The sequence below is a fragment of the Abramis brama genome (assembly GCF_963993115.1).
Source record: "Abramis brama genome assembly, chromosome: 2".
NCBI lineage: Eukaryota > Metazoa > Chordata > Actinopteri > Cypriniformes > Leuciscidae > Abramis > Abramis brama.
This window is the reverse complement of record NC_139964.1, coordinates 40,797,905-40,817,171: the sequence shown is the minus strand read 5'-3', so window position 1 is coordinate 40,817,171 and position 19,267 is coordinate 40,797,905. Positions and strand designations below refer to the sequence as shown.

The following is a 19,267-nucleotide window of genomic DNA, read 5'->3' as shown; positions in this document are numbered from 1 at the left end:
CCCGTTAAACAGAGATAAAGACACATCAAATTATTCAGATTAGGTCTTCCATATGAGCCTGTTCATTCAAAATGGAGATGTCAAATTTAAAGCAAGTTAATTAGTGTTACATCAAAGAAACGTGACAGATTGATAAGTTAATTGACACGTTTCAAGATTAGTAACATAAAAGATATACATTTAAAATGGGCAGAACTTGATTTTAAGTTAAGATGTTCTTTGTAGTGAGCTGTATTGTCAAGACTTTATCGATTAAGAGAGTTATAGTCTTTAATTCAATAGCATTTCAATTTAGTTGCACTGCCTGGTTCAGCTAGATATTATTGTTTTGTTTATTTATTTATTTTTAAGTAAACTTGGAGCTGATTTTTGGGCAATTATAGTAATTTTGTTGGTTTCAAATGTTTATCTTAAAAGAAGCGATCATTGAAACACTGCCAGGTCATTTGGGATGATGGGAAAAATGTCCTTTTGACCTTGCCGTGAATGTTAGTGAGTGGAATAATTTGCATGCTTTGAAATTCGACTAATTGAACGTGCTTTGATGTACAGACCAACAGAAAAATGTTATTAAATGACCTACGGCATGCATGAGAACACTGGATGAATCAACAGAGAATTTAGCCTCCAACTATTTGAAACCAACCCCTCTAAAACAAGCTGACAAGCTGAGTTTACTTGTTTTATTTGAGGAGGACAAATGCGTTTGACTATTATGAACTACATATACTGCATTCAGTATGGCATTTAATGCTGTTGTTATATTGAATACGTTATTGCTGTGATGTGTAAGTGCTTGAACCGATTTGTATCCAGAAAATGACTTGTTCAGCTGATGAAATGAAGACCTTTCTCAGAGGCCTCATATTATTGGATGATTCAGTATTTCCATTTGCATGCTTGTGCCGTCCTTGAGCAATTCATTTTTTTGTGCTTACCAGGTTGTGTGCTTTTCAGAATTAAATTGAATTGAATATGCCTTTTCCAATTAATTTACTGTTTTTGTATTGGTTGATTTTGCTTTGTGCAAACAAGATGCATAAGTGCAATTCAGATTTTAATGTAAGGCAGTAAAATTTAAGTGAAATTCAAGGAAACAAGGAAATTCCTCTTTTTTTATAAGAAAAGCAAAAATTTTCAAAACAACTTTAATATTTTGGCTTGACAAAGGCTACCTTTTGAAGAAAGTGTAAAGGGATAGTTCACCCAAAAAAAAAAAAAAAAAATTGTTACTGTAATTATTTACTCACTATCATGTGGTTCTAAACCTGTCTGTCTTCTGTGAAAAAAAAATAATATATATATTGGGAAATGTCTCTGTACTTTTTGTTTGTTTGTTTTGTTTTTTACAATGGAGGCCAATAGTAACTAAATCTGTTTAGTTATCTTCTTTTGTTTTGTAGAAAGGCGTACAGGTTTGAAATAACATGAGGTGAGTAAATAATGGCAGAAGTTTTATTTTTTGGGTGAACTATTCCTTTAAGTTTGAAGGGTTATATTGTTGAATTTGTTTGAATTGCAGCTCAGTATATTCACCTTCCAGCTTTTCAGAATTCCTACATTAAAGGGATAGTTCATCCAAAAATAAAAAATTAGCCCATGATTTACTCACCCTCTAGCCTTTCTAGGTGTATATGACTTTCTTCTTTCAGACGAATACAATCAGAGTTATATTACAAAATGTCCTGGCTCTTCCAAGCTTTTTAATGGCAGTGAATGGAGGATGATTTTTTGAAGCAAAAAAAAAGTGCATCCATCCATGATAAAAGTAATTAATTTGGGTCCATGGGGTTAATAAAGGCCTTCTGAAGCGAAGCTATGCGTTTGGAAGGTAAAACATTGTTGGGTGAATTATCCCTTTAATTTTCTGCATTTGCTCTCATAGGTGCTGCTTTAGTACTGATTTTGTAATCTGTTTGCTTTCAGTGGAGTTCATGTACCTGGATTTGGCCTCTTTGACATCTGTGCGGCAGTTTGTCCAGAGATATAAAGCCACAGGTTTGCCACTACACGTCCTTGTCAATAATGGTATGTAAATTCCTGAATTCCTCTAGCATTAGGCAATTTTCCCCCTTAAAATGCATCATTAGACCACAGCAATGGTGCTGTATTATTTGTTGTTATTGTCATATTTGCAGTGTCTAACATTTTTAAATGTTTGTTTATATTTCGTATTTTCATATTTATTTATTTAATGATTTAAAGAATTCTTATTAAGCATTTTTTTACATTAGGTTAATATACATTTTTATATTGTTTAGGTAGATTTCACATTATAGGTTTTAAAATTAAAATGAATGTTTAATGAACAAATATGAAATTACAATACAAGTTGCAAAATTGCTGTTCATTTTGTTAGTTCATGATACCTAATGCATTAACTTGTAAAGTCTTAACTGTAAAGTGTTACCTATTTATAATTTATAGGTTGTCTCCTATAAACGGGCTCAAAATCTCTTGCGTCCTCCTAAGCTCGCTCTGTTGGACATGTCTGGTCTGTGTCCTGAGGGCCTTAGGGGTTGTTTGTTTTAACTGAATGATTTTTATTTAGAAGCCTGCCCGAGGGAATGCCTCAAAATGACAGGAACAGTCAAACACTGTCCTCTCCCTAACCGAGAGAATTAATAATTCACGCTCCCCTTTTCCTGTTTGTTCTCTATGGCGTTACACCCCTCCCTTCTGATGCCAGCTGATGGGTCATCATATTTGTGCCACCCCGTTAAGGGTCTAATGATGCCAAAAGGTCAACGCTTGACCCCTCTAGTGCCCTGGCTGGACAGGACACTGCATGTGTCTGAGGAAGAGTCGAGGGACATTGATTCTCTCTTCAGAGAACATGGATCGATAAAATTAGGATTCGTTAGGTTCAACTTTCCAGCGTGAGTGTAATTAAAAAACGTACTGTTTAATGTTCATTTAATATGCTGAGGACATTTTTATAATCCTGATTATTGTTTTCTCCTGCGAACTGAGCTGTAATTCTGTTAAGAGCAAAATAATGATGAAACATGTTTTCAAGAGCAGAGGCTTATTCCCGCATGAATGCTGGTGCTCAGTCTCGGCCAGGGTTTTAAACCAGATTACATCCATTTAATATTGGGATTCACCAACTTTAATTATCTTGTGGTCGCTCTTTATAAAGACATAGAAGTGCATTTTTGTAGAAGGGTATGTTTATGTGTGAATGTGACGCATGATGATCTTCACATCTTTTCATTTTCTTCTCAGCGAGAACATGAATTAAGCAGAAAGAGGCACATTATGAACTTTAATGGAGGAAAAGGTTATTCGCTTGTTCAGTTTCATATGAAGACATCTCTGATATCATTCTCTGTGTGTGTTAAAAGCCGTTCAAAAAGATGTGAATCAATAAACCAGCAATACTTAATTCACGGTATTCAGAGAGCTGCATGCAGTACAATGTTCTCCGAGCGCATTTTCATTGCTTTTCAAAACAGTGACTCAGAAATGACTCATGAGTCATTTTTAAGGCGTGAATACTTGATCAAGCATAGTAGGATTCTTCCTGGTGTCCTGCATATTCTGTTTGTTCATAATATATCAGCAATGATGTTCCTTTATGTATGCAGCTGGTGTTATGCTTGTTCCGGAGAGGAGAACAGAGGATGGATTTGAGCTACACTTTGGGCTAAACTACCTGGGCCATTTCCTGTTGGCCAACCTGTTGCTAGATGTCCTGAGGAAGTCAGGCAAACCTGGGAAATGTTCCCGAATAGTTATTATGTCTTCAGCTACCCATTATGGAGGAAGATTAACTCTGGATGACTTGCAGGGAAGGTTAGAGCTTTACTGTATTACACTTGAGATTCTTTTCTTACCTCAAGCCTTTTTGTGAATGGAAGGGATGAATTGATGCATAATTGAATAGACGAAGATTTAATTTTCCTACTTGTTTTTTAAAATCAAATTTTATTCCGTATTGTTTGGCACCACTGCTGAATCTAGTTCTACATGCAAAAGTCATCCAATTTTTATGTTCTATTTTTGCAGTCTGAATTCTGAATTTAGCCTGAATTGTCTACTCTGACTGCACACACAAACAAATCATGCAACACAGTCATTGTAGTCATATTAAAAAACAGTATGTTCTTTTTCAAACAATACACTCACTGAATCCACCGGTTACTGAATTAAGATCTCACTTTTCATAATTTCATTTCCAACTGAGAACCGTTACCATGTTGTTTGTGCTGTGGACTATATAATGAAATGTGGTTTGTTAAATAATAATAATAATTAAAAAAAAACTTGACACATGTTTAAAAAAACAGTATTGTTCAAACAAAAAAGAAAAAAGTTTTTGAGGGGGTGAATTATTATTATTATTATTCTTTTTTTAGTCTATTTAGCTTATTTTAATGCTTGTTTTGTCTTGTTATAATTCATTTTAAGTTATCATGAGGCACACTAGTGGGCCCCGGCCCCCTGGTTGAGAACCTCTGGCATAAACAGAGTTGTGTAAGAAAAATGAATATATTAGTTATATTTGGTATATTGCATGATATATCAGTAAAATCGTAGGTGGAGTTTCACTTGCATCGAGGGGTAAAAAAAAAGAAGCCTAAAGGCTTATTGTGTGCAAATATGAAAACGATAGGCTATAAAAAATATTTTGAGACAAACACCTTATTTTCCACTATATAGTATCTATACGAATATACAACACTTTTACTCAAAGGATACAAAATAAAAGCTTACCTGATGCAGAAGTAGCTGTTTTCTCCCCCAACTTGCTTAGATTTCAACTATCTGATAGTTTTGCAATCAAACATTCATATTGTACAGTTGGCCTACAGTTTAGCTTGACCGCTTGCAAAGGGGGAACAAAAAAGAAGTAGTGTAAATTGCTACAAACTGCAACACTTTTAAACTCTGGAAAAGAATGCATGCGAAAATTTCAAAATATATGACCATTTTAGGTTTCAATATGGTTTCAATATGTAAAATAATTTAGCCATAATTTCATAACTCTGCACAGTAAAGTAATAAGATTAGATAAAAGTGTGTTGGGTTGTTTCACCACTTAGACTAATGCTGCATTCACACCATGTTGTAATTACCGTAGTTTCAAGATAACAACACATGACGTTCTACTTGGAGCTGTTCGCTTTTTACAAGTTGAAATCTCGTAATTACTTGAACGCACCTTAAACAATTATCCACCACAAAACTCCAGCTTATAGCTGTAATGGTTATTGCTGTTTTTTTTTGTTTTTTTTGTTGTTTTTTTTCAATAAATATTGGCTGTTAAATGCTCATATACATTTAAATTATATTTGCCATCACCACTCTGTCACGATGGGTGGCTGAAATGAAGGCGCACGACAATGTAAACAAAACAAAATAGTATTTTAATTGTAAATGCAAACAAGGAAACATGCAGGAGATCAAATTGGAGGCACGGAATAGAACAACCACTCCAACATAGACGTAAAACAATCCAGGACAAAGAATTGACAGAAACTGAGGGCAGAGTACTTAAGTACAGAGGGCAAACAAAGGAGCTAATGAGTTAATTAACAAGGGACAGGTGATTGAGATGAATCAATGAAACACTTGGAAAACCCGGTCAACGGAAAATGAGCGAAACAGAAAGTGAACACAATGAAAACAAAGACAAAACATAACCCTGACACACTCACTTAAACTGTTAAATGTTCTTCATTTTTAGCAGATCTCAAACTGAATGTCCATTCATATAATGAATATGTATATAATTCATATATAATTCATATATATTTATTATAATGTTGTGATGCCTAAATAATTGCTTTTAGTTTATTTAGACAAAAAAAAAAACTATATAATATAAAATGTATTACCAAGTACAGAGTTGTTGGCTATTTTTCAGTGGAAATAATATTGACTTGTCTGTATTAGCCGAAATTTTAATATTGGTGCATCCCTAACATTCTTAAAAGGCGAAAATATGTGTCTCATATTAAACAGATCTTCCTGTAGTGCAGATCAGTCCATACTGTCCTATTTATTCCTCAAAATATTGCCACTGTTCTAACCTATTTTTCTCAGGACTGCTTTTATTGCTTTTCAATCTTGAGTGTCCTCATCCATTACTGCAGTAATGTACTGCAACTATTCAAGGACACAGTTGCTATAACATGCAGTGTGATTCAGAGCACTGTTTTATTGATTGACTGAATTCTGCAAAGCCTCCTGGGAGGCAGAAAGGGGGCGGTTATGAGTGTTACAATAAATACTGACAAACAACAAATCTAATACAGCAAACAAGGTGCCCGCTTGCAACTGATGGTGAGTTCTTGTCACGCTGTATGTTAAGTGTGTGTGGTTGGCTCATGCTGTGGGTTGGCACAGAAGATTCCTAATAAATATGTCCTTCAAGGTGAGAGAGGAAGGGGTGGGCGCAAAGACATGCTGGTATAAATAACGGATAAATGAAGCAGCTGAATGATTAGACATGGATTCTTCATTCTAGGGCATTCTAGGACTTCGAAACATGCATAGAAAGACAAGGGCCCAGTTCCCCAAAACGTTCTTATCGCTAAGTAGTTCTTAACCTATTCCTTAACCTCTCTCTTAACGTTATGGCACGATTCCCGACACGTTCGTACGCTAAGTATATCTTCTGTAAGTCACACTTTCGGAAGGTTGGTCTGGACCACTCTTAGCTTTACCTTATCACTGTTGCAGGTCTATACAAATATAATTCTTAAGTTTTAATACACCCAGACAGTATTCAATTAGGCTAATTCAAGTGTTTTCATGCAAAGAATAAAATTGTCATTACACTGATTGTTGTTAGATTTTTAATTATATTATTATACAATATTATTAATTTAATTAAAAAGCGCTTTTAAAGGCCAGTGAAAGCATAGGCCAGTGAAAGCATAGGCTACTGTCAGTTAAGTCCTATTCGGACGCTAATATTGTTTCTCATGGGCTTGTATGGTATTTTAAACATTTATAGGGGTTTATAGAGTCGGTGATTTTAGTGCCGTCCGAATCCATAATATCAGTGTTTTTTCTCACCCAACCCGCGTAAAAATCCCTGGCCAAATTAGTACCTACTGTTTTTTTGACAAACAGGTCGTGTGGTAATTTAATTGCCGTCTGAATCCACATCTCTGAGTTTACAAGAAGAGATTCAAAATCCACTGTTTAAACCCTTTTTGATCACTGCCGAGCACCGAGATGTAGGCCTACACTTTTATTACTGAAATGCTGGAAAGTATTTCCAAGAACAATATTTCATCGCAGCTCCACCTCAGCGAACAAAACTGGGAAAGAGAAGAAAGCACGTACAAATTTGAAATGGTTATTATGGCAGCAATATATGATACAATTTAAAAAAATATATAGGCTAGGCTATTATAGGCTATTATAGTTTGGATTATTTTTTATAATATCCCATGAGTCCTAATACATGCAATTTCAACTATTTCTGAAGTGCTTCTTTTATAAAGATCACAGCTTTCTCACATAAACAGCCCCTGCACGAGAGAATAATTGATTCTCGAGCCATCGATATCAACCAATTCAGCACCAACGCCACGGACAGCACCCGGTAACGTCGCACGTAAGAAGGTATATCTTAAGCAGCTTCCTAAGGTATGGTTCGGGGAACACACTTAGGAACATAAACAACTTTGGTAAGATATATCTTTCGAGTCTTCTTAGCGCGCTAAGAGTGAGCGTTATCGGGGAACCGGCCCAAGATCTTTTAATCAATTTATGGTTTGTTAATGTGAATATAGCAATTAGGCACCAGTTCTTGATGCTAATTTCAATACCACAACTACAAGTGATAATATGCTGTTGAACAAATTATTTTATGAGTTAAATGTTAAAATACATATTGGCCTGGTTTCACAGACAGGACATAGATTCAGCCAGGAGTAGGCCTTAGTTAAATTAGGACATTTAAGTAGCTTTTATAAACATGCCTTAGAAAAAAAAAAATCTGCAGCGGTCACGTGGTACAAGTAGGAGCTCTAAGAAAATTCCCTGCTTAATATTTGAAATTACGAGCTCTACGAGGATCTGAATGCTTTTTACAAGTTGAAATCTCGTGATTATGACATTTCAAAGTGCAAGGTTTTGAAAACTATGCCTTTACCGTCTACATGTAAACAACAAAAATGTGAATTTGTGAAAACGGTGACATCATACGTATGTATATTACATGTTCACACATGCGTATTACATGTTCGCAGGGTATTTCTTGTCAAAGTGACATCGCCAACTACTGGCCTGGCACGCAAAATCAAGCCTTTTTAGTCATTTTCGCCATTCCGCGTGGATCATCTGTTTTTAGTACATCGTTGTCGTGTTTGTTTTGTTTATTATTTTTTGCTGTTTGTTTTCTTTAATCAATATTGGCTATTTAATTGTAAAATTGCTCATTTACCAGTTTTTACATTTCAATTATATTTGCCATCATCTACCACGCACTTAAACTGTTAAATGTTCTTCATTTTTAGCCTATTTAAAACTGAATGTCCATTCAGTACATTATAATGTTGTGATGCCCAAATTCCAATTTCCAGTCATTATTGTTAATTAAAACTAAAACTATTAGTTAAAAAAAAAAAAAAAAAAGTTTCATTGAAATGGAGCTGAAATAAAATAAAATAAAAATATTAGATGAAAATTTGTTTTAAAAAGCTATATAGAAATATAAAAAAGAAAACTGACAAAAAGCACATAACACAAAAATTACTAAAACTTTAATATCAAAATGAAAATGAAAATGAAATGAAAATAATTCAAAATACTAATAAACACTGTAATAGTAAGTAATACCAAATAACGCTGGTTTAATGTTGACTAAGATTCACTGCTGTTCTGAATGATCTGATTGAAGCAACAACACATCAACAAGCACATTCTTGTCAAAATGGGTTTGCAAACACAAATTACAGTAAACAACACATTACTGGCTGTTGACACCAAAATAGCTGCATAACTATGCTCAAGGCCTCTTTCTTTTTTCTCCCGTTGTCTCTCTTCCTCAGGATGTGTTATAGTGCCCATGGTGCATACGCCCAGAGTAAACTGGCCCTGCTGCTGTTCTCCTACCACCTGCAGGACCGGTTGTGGGTCAAAGGAGACCCTGTAACGGTTAACGCAGTGGACCCAGGCATGGTGGACACAGCCCTGTATGACAATCTGTGTGGCCCGGCCCAGCTAGCCAAGAAGCCTTTCGCTAAACTGCTCTTTAGGGTAAGGGAAATCATTTTGCCCTCTATAAAATCTCATTAGTCAAGTTTACTGGAGGATAATAATTGCCTGTGCATATTTGGACTGCCTTATTAATTATTTAATTATTTATTTATTTAAATCGCTTGCCAAACTTTGGAAAGTCAGCCAAACTAGGTCTGAGTCACTAGTGTGATGGTTTATTCAGGCACCTGTCTGTGCTTGGGAGAGAATTCTTGTGGCTTCAGTTTTCACTTGTGTTTGGGTTAATTTTGTGTGCCACTGCTATTGACAAGACAGAGATAGGACATGAAATGTACAGCTTTCAAGTGGTTGAATTAAAAAATTCTACAGAAAAAAAATATTATGTGTCATAACTGTTAATTGAACAATATTATAAATCTATGCTATTTTGTTTAAAAAAATAAAACGCACTAGAAACTAAAAACAAAAGTTGTATCAAGTTTAAATGGATGTTGTAATAGCCACTGATGCTGATAAGGCTAAATATATAAACAAATGCTTGCGTGATAATGCAAAGTATGAAATATATAAATACTATTATTTTGAGGTGAATAGTTGATGAGAAAGTCTATAATAGAGTTGGGACAAGTGTTAATTTAGTATTATTGAGATACAATTATAGTTTTTATTCATATTTTGAATACATTTTTGTTTTTATATGTTCCATTTTCATTTGAGTTAAAATGTAAAAAAAATGTTTTGTAGTTTTTGTTTTTTTCTATCTTGATGTAGTTTTTATTCATTTTTATTTTAGCTCTAGTTTTAATTATTTTAGCATATCAAGTTAAACTACATGAAAATAAGAAATGCCGTAAGCTTAAATAAAACTAGTGAAAGATTTGTTCATATTGTATTTTATTTTAGTTAACGTTTGTTTCATTTCAAGTAACGAATTTATTTATTTATTTATTTTATTTTAGTAACTATAATAACCCTGGGTGGGAGCTCTATTATACGAAAGCCCTTTTAATTTTTGCCTAATCTTTCTCATTAAGTAAGTGCTATATGATTGCAAAAGTAATCTAAAATCTAAAATTAAGCAGAAGCAAGCAACCACAATTAAATATCAGCTGATAAATATCCTATATTGAATGATACTGTTAAAATAAATAGCTAATATTATTTAAAATGATAACTGTTATTACTTATTGGTCCCAATATGAAATTGCCTGCTTTTGCATCTAAAACGCATTCAGTTTCATGAGTTCCTGAATATTCTCCTTTAGATACAGCGTGTCAGTGACAAAGGCTGTTGTGAAAGGTGCTCTGTTGAATGACAACACTTTATGACAAACCCACCTGCCCCAATATGTTGCAATAAGGTATTGTGACAGTGTGGTGTATCCTGGGAGACACTGTTTTCACTCTCTCTTTTCTTCTTTTCCATCCGTCTGTCTCACCCAATCTCTTGGAATTCGTCTTGAAATCGAAAGGTTTGGAGCCGCTATGTCAGGGTGAACAATAATTGGATTTATCTTGTCTCTTTGCTTCAAAGGTGTGTGTGTGTGTGTGTGTGTGTGTGTGTGTGTGTGTGTGTGTGTGTGTGTGTGTGTGTGTGTTAATCAGACGTGATTCTTTCATCTTCTTTTAGAATATGTTACTCCTCTTGAATTTCAGATAAGTGGAAGAAAATGGTGGCATGAGTGACAACATTAAAATAGAGTAATATAGAGTATACAATTACAAATATACAAATATGTATTTGGTATTTCTAGATTTTTAATGTGGTTTCATTTTATGCTATATATTATATGCCACCTATACAATAAATATCCATCTGTTTTTGCTCAGTGATGTGTTGTATCAAAATGATCGAAATTGCTACCATTTATTTTCCCCCAGGCTGTTTTACTGTCATCCCATAAATTCAGCTGAGTTTGTGGTGCTAAAAGAGCATTAGAGATGAGCAAACATCTATAGCAAACAGCAGCATATGATTGTGTTGAACATTCTGTCAGAACATTATATAATAAATTATGTATGAACAACTCTCTTTGGTTATGCGCAATAGATAGCAAATGAAAACCACAACAATGGCCAGTGACCTTCACCCTTTTCTCAAGAGGAATTATTTGTACTATACAAAAGATAATTCAATGTGTAATCAGCTGAATACATATGTAATATCCGTGAATCTCGTACCCTTGTTGAGGTGAGGTGTGTTGATATTGATTTATTGTGATAGTTATCAGCACAGCAATATCCTTTTGCAGGGGGCTTATTATTTATTTCAGGTTGAGTCACGGGTCACGGCGTCCATTATGTATGCGGCACAGAAATCGCTGTAGAAAACCCAGAAATGATGGGGCTCAGCGAGGACAGTGTGCTTTATGTGTTTAAAAGAAAAGATGACAAATTATGAATGTCTTGAGGGGAAATGTTGTTATTACTAGACAGCCAACGACTTTTAAAATAGAAAAGCACACCCGCTGTAGAGAATACAATTTTTCGGTACTTGGCAAAAAGAAACTGATTGGGAAGGTTTGTCCAAGAGCATAAAATGTTTCTTCCTGTGCACAGTCTGAACATTGAATGTTAATAACATTTCTGAGCATTTATTAGACATTTATTAAACATTTCTTTAATTTTGGAACTGTCTGTGTTCATTGAAAGAGGGAGATATGACATCTTTCATGTAAATCAAATGCTCTCTCGAAACTGAAGTATGCATAATTTTAAACATATTTTACATTCACGCTGATTGTTTTCCACCAGTTCATTTTCACTGAAAATTCAAGACAATAATGCTTTACATATTAAATTTTAAATTAAATTATTTTAAGATAATCACATGAATTAGTATGTACAAATACAAGGTACTTCATCTCTGTTGATTATTTTCCATTTTTATTTGGAACTTGATGGATGAAAAAAATACTCAAGTGTTACTTAAGTAACAATTAAGTTTCATTACATTAGGTAATCCATTAAGTATTGCATTTTTACTGCATTTATTAATCCAGGTTAATGTCATTTTACAATTATATTGTTAATTCATGTTGGTTTATAATACTAGTAATGTTCATTTAAACTTGAATATAGTTTATCCTTAAACTTGAAATGCATTAGTACATGTACAGATTGACATTAATCTAGATTAATAAAAGCTGTAAATGTATTGATCTTTATGTCTTGTTAGCTATACAACTAATGTTAACGTATATAACCGTAGAGTGTGAAGTGTTATCAGATTTACATAAAATATCGTATGCATGATAAATGGCATGCAAAAAACAACAAAAGATTCTAAATATTATAATGAATCATATATAACGAATAGTTCTGGTCTTTTGGTTATGGTTATGATTGGCTGAGCTGCTTACGAAGCAACTTTTTTCTTTTTTTTTTTACTTTTAGAAAATCTCTTCAAACTGTGGCTTCTTGCTTTATTATTAAACATTGCTCTCACTAAGTTCTAATTGGTTGAGCCATTTGAAACGGTTGTAAAATAGTCGATTGAGTTCTATATTAATTCTATATGCGGAATCTATGTTGTAGCTCGTCAACCATAATTATTTATAATTATATATATATGTGTGTGTGTATATATATATATATATATATATATATATATATATATATATATATATATATATATATACAGTGCTATGCATAAGTTTAGACACCCATGCTAAAGTTGACTAAAAAGAGGAATAAAAAAATCATCTTTTGGAAATTGAACTTAATGCCTTAATTAAAAAAATTAGGAAAAATCCAACCTTTAAGGACACCAATTTTCTTTGTGAATGAATAATGTATCGTAAATAAATAAATGTTCTTCCTTAAAATACAGGGTGCATAAGTTTGGACACCCCTATGTTAAATTCCCATAGAGGCAGGCAGATTTTTATTTTTAAAGGCCAGTTACTTCATGGATCCAGGATACTATGCATCCTGATAAAGTTCCCTTGGCCTTTGGAATTAAAATAGCCCCACATCATCACATAGCCTTCACCATACCTAGAGATTGGCATGGTTTTATTTCAGTTAGCCTAATAGCTTGATTTGCATTGAGAGATGATCTTATGGAAAGTACTCCATGCCAATCTCTAGGTATGGTGAAGGCTATGTGATGATTTTTTATTCCTCTTCTTAGTCAACTTTAGCATGGGTGTCTAAACTTATGCATAGCACTGTGTATATATATATATATGTATATATGTATATGTTTTTTTTTTTTTTTTTTTTTTTTTTGCAGTTTACTATCACTCACATGTGTAAATAATGTAAAGTAGTCCTTCATAATGATAGCCATAGCCATACTGTGTATACAGTATATCACTGCAGAATCTACTGGTTGACACATTTCTACCATTGTGCGGTATACTGTCTGTAAATTTTGTGCCCATCCCTATTAAATAGTATATAAAAATGTTGAGTCTTTCTAAAGCGCAGCTGTTGCTCCATTTCCCCTTAAGCACACTGTCCCCGTATGTTCCAATACTAACAGCTCTAAAAGATAAGCTTTTCTCACACTCTTTGTGCTGTATTGATTCAGCTCAGTATAGAGAAACCTTGTGGCTCCTGTAGTTTAATCCAAATTCCCTCAGACGAAAGAGATCTAGAAAATAGAAAAACAGTGCTCAGCCCCAATTGCCTGGCCTCAAAGAGAGGCGTTTGAAGTGCAGAATCTGGCACCAGTGTTAGAGAAGATTGGCTGTCCAGTGTAATTGATCCGTCTGGAGGTCATAGTCCAACTGACCATCTGCATATCAATCTCACCAACTGTGCAGCCCAGCTTTTAGATCTTCTGATGTGGAAGCGAGCCATAACATTTGCAATTAGAAGGGTAATTTGAATAATTAACCATGGCGTGTGTAAACATGAGGCAAGAGTCACATGTGGAAGTGTAAGTGTATTAGGACTGACAACAAAATAATTTCCAATTGAATTACATGATTAGCTAGCTTGCAATAAATACAATATATGAATATTTGAAACAAAAAAAGACAACAAATAATGATAATTTAACAGTGTTGTGGCAGGCAAGTAATGCATTCAATAGACTTTACAAAAAGTCAGTATATTCCATTCAAGTTAGTTAACATGTTCAACATGTTCTTGCAACCCATCTACACTTGTTTTTTAATTATTGTTGGTTTATTTAAACATGCACTAAATGGAAATATTTGGCCATTGTGTCATATCAGATTTTATTTCCAGCAATTTGCATCAAGAGCACAAGATTTTGAGACGGTTTGGGATAGTCCACCTAAAAAAGAACATTCTGTCATTATTTACTCACTGTCATGTCGTTTCAAACCTGTATCTTATGTGGAACAAAAAATATGATATTTGAAAAAATTCTCAAAATATCCTCTTATTTCTTAAGAAGGAGAGTCATGCAGGTTTGGAATGACATGAAAAGTCTGTCACCAATTACTCACCCTCATTTTTGGGTGAACTATCCCTTTAAGCTTTTAAAAACACGTATTGCTCAGTTCCATTCAAGTCTGTTCCAACTTGCTGTTTTTAAACGCGTCTTGTGTGAACGGGACACATTCTTATTCCCTGGCTTGCAAAAACTGGTGGGGAATTTATGCCCAGGTCAGGAGGCATGATTTTTTATTTTTTTTTATAGATTATTTTTTTTATTAATGAATTGTACTATTGAAGTTATTCTTCATACCAGTAAGCACTGTTTCTGAATTCCCTGAAATGCCTCGATTATAGTCTTGAGTTTTCTTCTAGGAACGTAGACGTCACAGTATTCCTCATTTAAATAATTCCTGCCCAAGGCATACGCAAAAATAAGTGGGGCAAAGCCTGGTTGCGTTAGTTGAAACTGTTGAATGTTATGGTAAGGGACGTGACCATTCTGAAACATACACAGAGTGTTACTGACAGACTGGCAAGAGAGGTGCTGCCACAATGTAAAATAAAAAAATATTTTTTTTTTTGAACATTCAAGCATGAAAATCTATTCTAGTAGACCCAAAAAGACTTTGTAAAAGGGCATAATATGGCCTCTTTTAAAAGTTAATTTATTATTTACAAATATATATTATACATATTAAATATGAAAAATATGAAAAATTTAAATATTTAAAATAATCAGCAATAGTATATTTATAAACTAACATTAACCTACATTAGAGATCTCCAATCACTATCCTGCAGTTTACAGCCAATCCTAAACCTAAAACACACCTGAACCAGCTGATCAAGAGCTTCAGAATTGCAAGAAACTTCCAGGCAAGTTTAGGGAGGTTGGAGCTAAACTCTACAGGACATTGGCCCCCCAGAAGCAGGATTGGACACACCTGACCTAATAAATGCTGAGAAAAATAAAAAGCCAATTGTTCATTCATGATACCCAATGCACTGACTAGTGATAACAAATTAATCCTTGTTCTAAAGTGTTAAAGTTACCAAATGACAAATTGACAGTTCTATAAAGATACAATATACAGTATTTGTTTTCAGCCAGTATATTTACCAAAGCAACTGCAACTTACAAGAAAGTGCACATATAAGTGGCAATTACCAGAGCTTGCAGCTAAGGATATATGTCAAGTGCTAGGGTAAGATTTCAAGTGCCAAGAAGAACACTACAGAACAAATAAAAGAACACTATAACAACTGCAAACACGCACAAGGAATGTGCGATGGCTGTCACGTACAAGGATGAGTGAAGTCAAGAGACTAGCAGGAATGCAAAATTAGGATTTTTGTTCCAGGAATCGGGAATCTTTTCTGTCCTTTGATATTTCATATCCATCGCTGTTTAAATATTCTTAACGTGCCCACAGCTGTGTGTGACTTCATCTCTGATTCCTGTCCATCCACAGACGCCTGCAGAAGGAGCATCCACAGCTATCTACGCTGCAGCTGCCTCTGAGCTCGAGGGGATCGGAGGACTGTATCTGTACAACGGTCGTAAGACGGAGTCTTCAGCGCTGTCTTATGATGAACGGCTGCAAACCAAGTTGTGGAAAGAAAGCTGTGCTCTAGTGGGTCTCCAAAAGGCCTGAGATAACATCAACACTGAGCTCCTGATCACAGAGACCTTGGCTCTCAACTTCATAAAACGTCCACCTTAAAAAAATTCAACAATTCAGTTAGTTTAGTATCCCTGTTTTCAATTTTTCATTCTCTGAAACCGTCCCTTGGTCTTTAAACCATCTCGTTACCATTTAGTGTTCACACAAGCCATCCTTTAAGGTCTTGAAGACTTTACCTCAACAATACATGACCAATACTAACAAGTGCACTGTTTTCCAACCTAAAACCTCTCTTCTCCTCCACTTCTTCTCACTTGGGAACTTGCTAAACACTCTGGTTTTCCTGAACTAAGCAAATAAAACAATGATTTTGACTAATAATCTACTATCTTGTGCTCGGCTAAGCCTTTTTGAGTGCTTAATGAATCAGGACCGTCACAATGGCTGTTCCACTGATTTTCCTTTGGAATCCGTCAACAGACTAAAGACAATCGAAGGATAACATGATTAAATGTGAAATCTCAAGCTCTCTAAACTGGGCAAATACCAGCCTATCTCTGTTTATTCTCTTCGTTACCATGCTGGGATTTTATGTCTTTGTTAGTATAGTTGAATATCTGCAGTGGCTCCTACATTGGGTTATTCCATCCATCAGTCAGTGTCATTCCTCCCTCTGCCTACCACATCTAATTCTCTAAACACAAACTGTAGAAAGGCTAAGGGGGAAAAACATTTGTCTGGCTAAGCCCTTCATTTTTCATTCCTCCACTGTGCAATTTGCAATGCTGTGTTTCAGATCTTCCACAAAAGAGACGGCTGCCCTCATGTCAGGTGCCTCACCTTCATCCACCTTGTTTCTCCCCAAGGGAAATATTTCGCCCAACTGTTCTGTTCGTGACTGTGACGTGCTTAGAATTTGTGATTCCAATGTGTAATTATGTGGTTTTGGTGTTCTTTTTCTTTTTTCTTTTTTTTTAATCTTGCTTCTGAGCAGACAATGAAACATAAACATTTAAAATATGTGCACTTTTTTTTTTTTTTTAGATGTTGAGTCTTAACTTTTAAATATATTCCAGCTATTATTATTATTATTATTATTATTTAATAGATATTTATCCAAGGTCAGTGTGCAATTGCAAAACAACTGATTGAGTCTTGAAATAATGGAAATTTTTCCGATATGAGATGTTGCTTCATAAATATCAATATATAAAAGTACTGTAAAATGAGTTACTTTCTACCCGCTGGTGTCTGTAACAACTCTGAGGTGTTGTCTCGACTTTGGCTGCTTTGGATAAAGTGCTACTTTGACCTGTTAAATTCTAATTTAAATGTACTGGTGTCAAAATGTGCCTGTCATTTGTGTGTTTTATGTGGTGTCAGTCATGAAGTTGACCAAATGCATTCCCATCCAGACATTTCAGCATCTCCCAAATAATTATGTTCCTTTTCTTTATTGTACAATGAACAGGATATAAAGCTTTTGGGTCAACGAGAGACAATTACTTTTGAGAATTTGCTTTTATCATCGCCTAGTTTTGCTCATGGTACTGTAATTATGCACTAATTGAAGTGCTGCTGTATTATAATGTATTTAGCATTATAGGAAGTGTAATTAACTTCCATGCACTGATAATAATGATCCAATAGATTAATTATATGGTTGTGACAGAAATAAATTAATAATATTTGGAGGCACCAAATGGTTGACGATAAACGAATCGAGAAACAGTCTCCGTACAAAATGTGTAAAGAGGATTTTGCGTACTTAGCTCCTCAGCCACATGCACTGTGAATGAGCCCAATGTTTCTGTCATTTGTGTGTGAAAGAGAGGGATAAAGATGGAGAAAAGAGTGGAGCATTATCTTGCCAGGAGACTCTGAAGTGTCTCATCTTCAGCTCTTGTAGAAAACAGAGTAAATGATGTTCTCTTCTAAGGCTCTTGTCTAAATAAAAACACTGATTTCCCTGTTGCAGTAGCTGTTTTTTCCCCCTGCCTAATGTTCTGCTAATGGTGAAGCGTAAACGAAAAAGTGAGATGTAAAATCCAATTTATGTCGTGTGGGTTTTAAAAATTGGGCAGAGCCGGTGAATTGCCATTTCAAGGACACAGAGCAGAAGACACACGATCTACGTGCTCTGTTAACTTGAATAGAATAAAAAGGGCTACATTTATTCTTTGTCCAGGCATTTCATTGACATTTTTTAAAGTTATGTCATGCATAGTCACATGTAATATGTGAAAGTGTTGATTTATTTTATTTTTTTAAAGTAATAGTTGTACGTTTTGCTTTTCAATCATTGTGTCTATGTAAAGTACCCATAAAACATGGAAACCCAACGTGTGTGTGTGTGTGTGTGTGTGTGTGTGTGTGTGTGTGTGTGTGTGAGAGAGAGAGAGAGAGACCTGAAATCCTCTACAGGAACAGATGACTCATTTTAGGTTTTTCTGTTATGAATGCCTTTGGCAGTTTGTGGGACATGCATCTCAAGCACATGCACTGATATGCAAGACTCACCTCACTCACATATTTAAATACTAACACATTTGATTGCTTTTTAAGTGATACTTTTAAACTCGAGCCCTTGCTGATCAACTGTATGCTTCTGTTGACTTTTATTCCATAATCAATGTAAAAAAAAAAAAAACCCCAGCAAAACAGGCCTCTGGTCACCATAGCAGAAAAGCCATTTACAACCAAAAGGAATGTGGAAAAAGTAACTTTCAGTTCATTTCCCTAATGAAACACATAATGCATGAAAGGGACTCTTTCCATTAATTCATAAGCAAACCTTTTATGAATGAACATGCATATCTCCAGGACATTGTGTGTATGAATGTTACTGTCTTCTGGTGTCTTTTGTACGGTATACTGTTTTATGCATTTTTTTATGATATGATAGAACCACTAGTTAACCACTAGTTTTATAATGTAACCTCATCTGTACCATGCTTCCTATCAAAATAATCCTCATTGAATGCCTTAAACATGGGTGTTCATCACCTCCTCATAGCATGCTTTGGGTTCTTGTTATATTAATTCAGAGTATGAAGGGACACAAACTGCCATCACACTCTAAATATATATATATATACACT

The 19,267-nt window shown here is 34.6% G+C and overlaps 1 protein-coding gene across 1 annotated transcript in view; it reads left to right on the top strand.

Moving 5' to 3' along the window:
* dhrsx (dehydrogenase/reductase (SDR family) X-linked) overlaps positions 1-17,395 on the top strand; it is a 79,821-nt gene extending 62,426 nt beyond the window's left edge. Inside the window, exons 5-8 of the mRNA XM_084095544.1 lie at positions 1,927-2,028; positions 3,591-3,798; positions 9,015-9,222; positions 16,014-17,395. Of these exons, the coding sequence (XP_083951670.1) occupies positions 1,927-2,028; positions 3,591-3,798; positions 9,015-9,222; positions 16,014-16,196 (701 nt within the window). The 3' untranslated portion in view covers positions 16,197-17,395. The remainder of the gene's footprint in view (positions 1-1,926; positions 2,029-3,590; positions 3,799-9,014; positions 9,223-16,013) is intronic.
* The last annotated feature ends 1,872 nt before the right edge of the window (positions 17,396-19,267 follow it).